The 9,654-nt window shown below is 40.0% G+C and overlaps 1 protein-coding gene across 3 annotated transcripts in view; it reads left to right on the top strand.

The window, feature by feature from the left end:
- The first annotated feature begins 496 nt into the window (after positions 1-496).
- Positions 497-9,654, top strand: part of znf385b (zinc finger protein 385B) — a 46,829-nt gene continuing 37,671 nt past the window's right edge. For all 3 annotated transcript variants that reach the window (XM_067515655.1, XM_067515654.1, XM_067515653.1), the window contains exons 1-4: positions 497-688; positions 1,537-1,648; positions 2,983-3,094; positions 3,460-3,728. In XM_067515655.1, coding sequence (XP_067371756.1) covers positions 3,647-3,728 — 82 coding nt within the window. In that variant the 5' untranslated portion in view covers positions 497-688; positions 1,537-1,648; positions 2,983-3,094; positions 3,460-3,646. The remainder of the gene's footprint in view (positions 689-1,536; positions 1,649-2,982; positions 3,095-3,459; positions 3,729-9,654) is intronic.

Genomic DNA, 9,654 nt, shown 5'->3' with positions numbered 1-9,654 from the left:
GCCTTTGCTAGCTGAGAAGAGATAGAGGCAGCAGGTCTCTTCTCTGCTCCATCTCAAAATCCCTTCACCAAACCAGCACCTGCCCACTGGAATCCTCCTTTACAAATCATGTAGAGAACAAGCCAATCACATGGTTTCACTCCACTGATTCCCCAGAACAAATTTAATTTGAAATATTACAGTGATACCTTATTAGTATTACCAGGTTTTGCTATCTGTAAATAATTGTGGTTGGTTTTATTTTATTATCTGTTCTGACACCATTCCCTGTCATTATCCATTGTTAATACCAGGCCATTACCTGGTCAATACTGTGGTTTTGGACCGAATCCCTGTTCAGCAATTACAACAAAACGTTTGCATCCAACTGGAATGTGACAGTTATTTGATGAATATTTGTGTGCACTTCATTTTGTTTGTACTGGTTTTACAGGAGTATATACCACATCCCTGCACACTCCCTCACTCACTCAGGGCTGTGTCCTTGTGTACAACCTTGATGTGTTGTTCAAGGTGAGAGGGGGAGGTATATGTGTGTGTGTGTGTGTGTGTAAGTGTGTCATTGCAGTGCTGCATTGTAATTGGCTGAAGGTCCTGAGGAGCAGAGGAGTTGGATTGGTTTGCTGCTGCAGCAAATGGAGGAACAGACCCACTGGGAAACTACAGCGAGACCCTCATCTGAGAGGAGGTGAGAAATGGAGGAGTGCAAAGTGGACAAAGGAACACGGGTTAATGCTGTGAAGGATCTTTGTGTTGATTGAATTAGACTCCTTGTTTTATAACACGTTTTAATTCATTTAAACATTTCTAGCCATCTGGCCAGTTTTTGGGTGCAATCCTTGGTGAGATGCTCCAAATTAGTAACTATGCTTAAAATTAAAGAGACAAAGACCCAATTTGAATAATTTACTTGTAAACCACATTATTGTCTTTTTAAAGCACTTTCATGTATTATGTACATCTTACCAAAAATATGATTTAAATGACTAGTAACAAAGTCTAGCTAACCAATGAGAAGACTGCATTACAGCACTGCAGTTTCACCAATTAGCCATAACTTTATAACCACCCACATTATGTTGAGTGGCTCCCTCTTTTGCTGTCGAAACAGCCCTGACCTGTCGAGCCAAAGATTCCACTAGACCTCTGAAGGTGTGCTGTGGTATCTTGCACCAAGCCTGTCAATAGCAGACCCTTTGTCCTTTGAGTTATGAGGTGGATTGGACTTGTTTTGCAACCACATCCCACGGATGCGTGATGGAATTGAGATTTGGAAAATTTGGAAGCCACCTTGAACTTGTGTTTCCATTTTGATTGGTGCCTTATTCTGCCCAAAGACGCTGCTGCCTTTAGAGAATACTGTTTCCATGAAGTGGTGTACTTGGTCAGCGTCAGTGTTTAATAGGTGGGTCAAGATAACATTCACATGTATCTCTGGACCCTTGGTTTCCCAGCAGAACATTGCGCAAAGCCTCTTACTGCTGCTTCTAGCTCGCCGCCTTCTCATTTTGCATCCTGGTGCCATCTCTTCCCCAGTTAACACATGCCCATCCACGATTCATCCGACAAGGCCATCTTCATCCATTCATCCGTGGGCCAGTTCTGATGCTCACATGCACATCGTAGGTGCTTTTGGTGGTGTACACAGGTGAGCAATAACCCCCTGACACAGACCCAAATGCCACAAACTTCAAATCACCGACACCTTCATATTGAAACCATCATTAATATTTTGAGCAATTTTTCACCTTCATTTTTAGGGGAAAATGGTGACATACCTTTGGCTTCTATTTTTCATTCTCTTGTGATTAAGCATTTGACAAACATCACAGACAGTAGTTTTTATACATGGATTAAAGTTGGAGCGAACCACAATCTGCCTTTACCCTGGCTTAACTATAGCTCCAAATATTTGTTATACTGTTATATTCTCACAAAAATAAAGTTTCATTTTTTTAAATAATGGCCATTCATTTCCTACAACTTTTTATCGCCTGTAGTTTTTGGTCGATTGGTGAGTTTTCCTGTCAGCAGCAAAGGTGCATGTAGGTTTGAGCCAAATTAAACGGTGTGTGTGTGTCTGCATTTTCAGTATTTTGTTCATGATCATGGAGCTCTGGACACACACACACAAACACTGTTAATGGAATCAATTGGGTTATTAAGAATTAGAAGAGATCCACATATTAATCCCTAAACGAGAAAATTTAGTTTTCCATAATGCGATGGTTTCATGTTAGAGAGTCGGCAACATTTCTGAGCTTCAGAGAGAAAACGGTGGGTAGAAGTATCCTACTCTTAGAGCAGCAATGTGAAATGTCTCAGCTGTGTGACTGGTACTATTTTGGGATGAATCACACCGTTGAAATCACTGGGTTACCAACTGTGTCAGTGACCCACAAATTTGGGACAGTATGGGACGATTTGAGTTAATTTCATCAAATGGCACAGAGTTTTACACTTTCTTGCTGTCTGGAAATTGTAATTCTTTAATGTTGTGTCAAACCTATTGTCATATAGGTAAAAAAATGTATATTTAAAAGTGTGGGGTCAAATGTAACATTTTTCATTTGTATTACACAGTAAAATATGTGCATTATATTAATTAGCAGTGTGCGTGATTTGCAGAAAAGATGTAATTGCTTTATCTTTTTTAAACATCAAGGAGTAAATTTGACCCTGCAGGTGGGGCATTTGTAAGAAAGTATGGCGTCTAATCAAATAATACCTTTAAAAAAACCTAACATCTATTGTTCCTTATTTCTTTCAGTTGACAACACACTCAATCATGTAAATGTAGTATTTGATTAAAAAGTGTAATATTTACTACAAAGTAGAGGCTTTAACTGAGCATCGTAGACACCTAAGCCGTTAAAACTGAAGTGGTAGATTGACCCTGTTCTCCCGCCTTCACTTCTTTAAAATACCAATGTCTGAACTTTATCATGTTTATTGATTGAAAGCTGATGGACTTTTTTTCAGTTCCTGACATTCAATTACTGCTGAGATGAGAAAAAAAACAACAACTTCAGTTTCAGGCTGGAGGAAACTGTAAAATGAAGCTTTAACTTGACACCTGCTGAGACGTGGACAGGTGAGTTGACAGTATACACAGATCGACTCCTGAGAACAGTGTGTGCGCCGCAGCCACTATTTACAGTTTTTAAATAGATTTTATCCGTTTTTAAACTAACAACAAACCCTGGAAACAAACCAACACCAGAACCCGCTGTTGACACACGCACACGGTTCTGTCTCCACTGTGTAACACTGACTCATACTAACTAAACCCACGCTGAAACTGAACGATCCCCCCCCATGAGGACTTTTTGTTCCCCAAAGTAACGTGCGTCCCCACAACATGAGTAACACGAGCCCACACGCAGGTAGCGAGCTGCTATCAGATATTTCCATCCAATTGTGACTCTTTTATTTTTATTGGATCCACTTTAAGCTTAGGTGTCTCTGTGTGCTGCGCATGCGCAGTTGCCATCCTCATCTCTCGGTGCGGCGCGCGGAGCGCTGCTCTCCACAGAGTTGATCAGTGTCCCGAGTGATACCTGACGGATGGATGGATGGATGGATGATCGATGACTGATCAGCCAGAGACACGAGAGCCCGGCCAGTATTGAACAGCTATTGATTAATGATCGGCGGGTGCAGAGTGTGTGAGCAGAGTTCTGTGCGTCTACACTTTCTTCATCCATCGATCACCTCATCCTTCTCCGGTAAGTCACCTTCCTCCTCCACTTGCCCATTCCTCCTCTTCCTCCTCTTTCATTTGTCTTTTTCGTCGTTGTCAGTTATGAAACGGTCCGAGCAGCGGGAGCGCTCGGAGTCTGTGTGTCCGTCTGGGTCACTTTCAGGCTGCTGCTGCCGTTCACAAAAGCCAAGTCGGACTTTTATAAAACCTGTCTACATTTTTTTTTACCTTTTATGAGGCGTGCATATCTTTTATGGCACTGATGATTTTGTTTGTTTTTGCAACAATGACAAAGCGGGAATGTGTATGACTTAACCTGTGTGTCTGTTGGAGAGTTGGGAGGAGGAGGTACCCAGGTCCAGTTAACATTACTAACAGTATCAGGTCCTTTTTCACATAAGTGAAACAAAAACTACGCTGCCAAAAAATTTATTAATAGGAGGAACATGTACTTGAAGTACGAAAAGTAAGTTGCTGGGAATATAAAGGATATTATCATAACTAATGCAGCATTTTACTGTTGTAGTTGGTTGAGGGGATTTTTTGTTTATGTTTTTGTTTTTTCATTTTATCTAGTTTAGGGCTACAAGTAATAATATTTTTTTAAATTAATAATTCATTCATTGTTTGATTTGTTAAGGGAAAGAAAATAGATGCTATAGGTGAATGTGTCACATTCACCTATAGCTGAAGACATATGAGACATGTTTCACTTAAATGTGTCCAAACCCCAAAATGATTTAGTGTATTATAATTTAACACACTAAAAATATATAGTGCCACGCTAGCATAGCTGAATCCATGAAATCTTTGGCATTTTTCAATGTCATGTTTGTCATTAATTTAGTGACTTATTTGTTGAAGATCAACCAAGCCGTTAATTAAATAGTCTTTAAAGCTCGTCATTACTTTGCAGTGCATTATATTTTCAGTTTTACATGTATTTTCTACATAGCATAGAAAACACACTGAACAGGTCAATTTAAAATTTGAAGGTTCACATATATACAAATATTCAATATTCATGCATTAGTTTCCCAAAGAATGTATATTAGAATATTGACAGTATTAAATATTCGATTTCTTTTACCTAAAGTTACAATATGACATTTTTAAGAATCAAGCTGTAACATGAGACTCGAATTCAATTCAACGAGGGGGTCAAATACATACGCTGTTTCAAAGCCTGTGGTGTCTCATAAGCCTGTTTCAGACATGAACTCTTGTGAATGTCAGGAGGATCAGGTCTGGAGTTTCCCTTTCAGACATGTAGCCAACATCAGGAGATAGTCCGTGTGAGATGGTTCTCACTTGAAGAAATACTTTGTGTAATTGGTCAAGGGGTGGTGCTCGGGCACTTTGAGCAGGGGGCAGGATATAACGCAAAAAAGCTGTGGAAGTGATAGTGTTTCGCTTGGTAATCTGGCCGTATATCGTGTGCCGTTCCTTGGACTTGTTTGACGATTTCTAGGTCGGCCCTTACCGACAGAAGTTCGTCCTCCTTCCAGTTCGACAATATTGGTGGGTTGAATGAATGAGCTCTTCACCTCTGGTTGTTTGTATTTGTCTGGTTTGGCGGCAGTCGCTGGAATTGGACGTCATCAACACCCCCACTCTCTCATGGTGAATTCTCCGGAGTATTATCTCCTCTATTCACAAATGAGCTCGGTTGGAGATAATCTGGACTTTGCACAAGGGAGCTGGCTGTGTAAAATCCGAGACTAGGACGTTTGCGTTCACACATACACCCCCTCCAGATAATGTCTGAATTCCAGTGCATGTCTGAAAGGGGCTATAGATATAAGATACACTTTCACATTTGCATGAGATTCACAGGGTCTGGTCTTCTCTGATTGGTTAGAAGGGTGATCCTCACTCAAAAACCAGTGAGTCTGGGTCACCAGAAATATCACCAGCACCCCTCCACATTCTGATAATTTATGGAGAATATCCAGACTTATCTTCTAAAAATGTAAATGTACTGTAGCTTTAAGTACAGGACTTCAGTTTTTCAACCACTGCTCCGTAGTTTACGTCTGTAAATAATTCATATTTTTCTCTCTCTTTCTTTATTTTCAGCCTAATTATTCTTTAGTTACTACATGTGGAGCTGCTACAACTTACCAATAAATCAGCGTTTCCATAAAATTTGTTTTCATAAACTTTCGTGAAAAAACATTAGAAAAGACAAATCTGCTGTTTTTTAGTCTTATATATAGTTACAGTAATATATTTTGTGCTTTTGAAGTGTTCATCGATTGAAACCAGGCATTTAAGGACAGATGAGGGATTTAGAACATCTCAATCTTAAAACAGTTTTGATGCCGCGGACGGACAAACTGTGACAGACGAAAGTGTTTTCACATGAAGCACAGATGGATTGATGTGTATTAGTTAGTTTACTTTCAGAAAAATGCTCAGGACTGAGGTAAAATACAGAAGGCTTAATCTTGTGATTGTACTGAACATGTTTCATTATTGTCAGATAATCCATTACAAAGCCCCCCCCCCCCCCCCCCCCCCCCCCACACACACACACACACACACACACACACACACACACACACACAGTCCACAGCTGTACTCTCTCTCTTTCTCTCTCTCTCTCTTTCTGGCATAGTGATGTTAATATTCACATAGTTGACAGTATGGCAGGTTGTCTGTGTGTAATTATGTATGTTGAGTGGAGATACATAGTTTACTGTCACATTCTGGAGACTCAGAAAGTAACACCCCATAATGTAAATGATTAGATTTAAAGTGACGACTTGGTTGAAACGGTTTGTGCCTGCTGTAATCCTTTCTCTTTTTCACGCTGAGCTTTAAAATATTTCTTTTAATGCATGTAAAAAGGAAGTGATGGGGGACAGACAGTGGTGATCCTAGACTCCTAGAACCTCACTGAGGTCCTTCACCGGGGTGTGTGATGAAAATGGTGTCACAGTGTTGTCCAGATGGAGGGAACTGTCTGTGTACACCCCTCTACCTTTTATACAAATGCTGTATAGAAAAGCACATTTAGCTTTTACATTTTATCATTAATTCAAATGAAAATGCTTGATGTGAAAATCTAAGTTTCCATAGCTGTCCAACCTGAATCCAACCTTTGTTTCTCCGCTCACCTTGTGTAGAAAGGTTATGACAACCAACGCGCATTTGGCACCAAAGAGCATGTGAAGTTCAAAGACATCTACTGTATTTGTTTGACTCAAACCGCTGAAGTTTCTAATTACCTTCGGAGAAACTTTGCAATGTAATTTTGCACATGATGAGGGCTTTGATCTCCAGTTACTTACAATGAAAGCGCATTGGGAGGAGAACTTTTATAGGCCTGTATTTACAGGAGGATTGATTACAGCAAGAAACCCTGTTTCAGTATTCACGTACGTACCAGACTATTGTTTTAAGCCACAATTAAAAAGCTGTGAACCTCTCCTTTAAGGTTAGAGTAAGCAGCTAGGGAAAGTATGTCACTCACAAAGATTGTAATATGTGTTTTGGTATTAATCAGTCTGATATCAGCCTGAGTTTAATGGTCTCTGCAGCTCAGACAGATACAGACGAAAGATGTATTTTCCTATAAAATAGCTTCCCTTTCCTTTCCTTTCCCTCTCTCATCCTTTTCTTTCATGCCTTAATTTTTCTCACTTTTCCTTTGTGACCTGAAAATGTAATATCCCCAAGAATAACTCCTCCTTTCTTTCTCTTCGTATGCTCATTTCCTTACTCCTCTTCTTTCCTATCTCCACTTTTCTTACTCTTTTTCATCTATTTTTCTTACTTTTGCCTTGTGACCTGGAAGCTTTGTGCTGCTGTCTCTCCAGTCGTCCCATATGAACTGAATGTGATCTCCATCCTTCTGTCCTTTAGTTGCCACCTTCCCACCTTTCTAGCAGATAAGGTGTGGTCGTTGTGTTGCCTACTGTTGAGGTGCTGCCTGCCAATCATTATTTTGAGTGTGTGGACCTGTAGTCTGTGTCTCTCAGTCCTCTGTAAAATCTAATTAGCACTAATCAGCTTAATTAAAGCAGGAGTCTTCTTTTTAAAAATGAAGAAAGCACTGAGCTCAATGTCCAGTCGGAAGAATGAACCAGAGCAGATGGTGGGGTCAGCAGAGGTCAGGGATTGTTAGGTTTTAATTAAATTATATTTACAAACACTAGTTTTTACTAATCCAACCCTGGCCCATACCTGCAAACTGTCAGACTTTTATCAGCAGACTGTCATAACTGTACTGTACTGTTTGATTGTACCACTGTACTGAACAGACCAGAGGGTTTCAAAATGTGAGAGATGCTTCCCAGGGGGCTGTGGGGTGGATGCTGTGGTAGACAAATCTGCATGCAGGTGCTCACACTTCTGCTGCAACCAAACTTGTTGTTTCTAGAGCACCCTTTAAAGTATTTTTGCTGATGTGTTTGTGGTAATCTGTTGGTATACTAACATGTTCTCATGCTTTATTAAGTACTATCATAACCTGCTGTTAGACTGTACTAACTACACTTAGGCAGCTGCTTGACTGTATTTATCTGCTCTCTGTCTGTATTAAGCAGTTTGACCTTCCATCCTCGTTGTTAGACCATACTCTCCTAACATTAGTACATTTGACTACTCACTAATTTTCAGACTGCTACTAGTAACATTGATCGGCTCCTACATATTTCTAACTTTACGGTAGACCCCACAAACCTATCATTAGACTGTACAAACCCACCATTAGGTCACACTAACCTAACATTTGACTGCAATGACCTACCATTAAAATGTCCTAACAGCTGTTAGACTGTACTAACATACCCTTAAATTGTACTAACCTACCTCTACTACATACTAACCTGTCAACGGATTGTGTTAACCAGCAGTACACCAACCTAATTATACATGCTGTTAAATAGAATTAACTCATTATTTTCTTGTACTAATCTACCCTTAGCCAGATCTAACATGACAATATATGTGGTCTATACTAAGCTACCTTTAGACCCTAATAGCCTATCCACAGACTGCTCTAAAATTTTGTTAGACTCAATTAAAACTGCTGATAGACTGTGTTAACCTGCTGTTAAGTTGTACTAATCTACCATTACATCAGACAAACTTTCTGTCACGCCATAGTATCCTATGGTTATACTGTACTACCCTGCCATTTGACCATAACATAACGTGCTGGCAACTCGTGCTAAGCTACCATTTTTTCATACTAACTGGCTGCACTAATCAGCTGGTTGATTGTGTGAAAGACTGCTAAGCAGCCTTTAGACCAACCTGCTGATACTAACCTGCTGTATGAGTTACCACTGATACCCTGTTAGTTTGCATCGTTCTTGAGAACAGTAAAGGTAAACTTATCTCACTGTAAAACACTCTCCTCGTCCTCCCCACAAAAATCAATTTTACCTATTTATAGAGCATGACAACATTACTAAACACTGCGTATGCGTGTGTCTGAGTGTGCCAGGACTCCAGCAGTGGGCAGATTGAGAAGCAGCATGTTGTTACGTCAGGACAGATTAGTTTAGAAACCTGCAGAGAACAGACACACACAAACATGGATTGAAGCAGAAACTGATGTTTCTATACTAAATCCATCCTAAACCTGTGTACTTTGTGTGTGTCGGTATGTGTTTGTGTGTGTGTGTGTGTCGATTGACAGCAGCCAGGTGTAATGAGCTCATTGTGACAACATTATCACCATCATTTTAAAAGAGCAATGAATAAATGTTACATCCGTCTAGTCTACATTATGGTCAAACACTTTGCACTCTACCTGGTGTTGCTGTATGTCCCAGACTGTTTCATTACCTGGCTGCAAATGAACCAGTGACACACCTGTCATGGTTTGTATAATGGGAACCCAAGTGCAAAACAGAGATGGGGGGTGTGATTAATAAAAGGGGTCTAATGGCAAAACTAAGAAATGGAGCAGACCACAAGTAAATTCACAAAAATCA

Source organism: Channa argus, chromosome 9 (genome assembly GCF_033026475.1).
Source record: "Channa argus isolate prfri chromosome 9, Channa argus male v1.0, whole genome shotgun sequence".
Classification (NCBI taxonomy): domain Eukaryota; kingdom Metazoa; phylum Chordata; class Actinopteri; order Anabantiformes; family Channidae; genus Channa; species Channa argus.
This window is presented reverse-complemented; position numbering and strand designations above follow the sequence as displayed.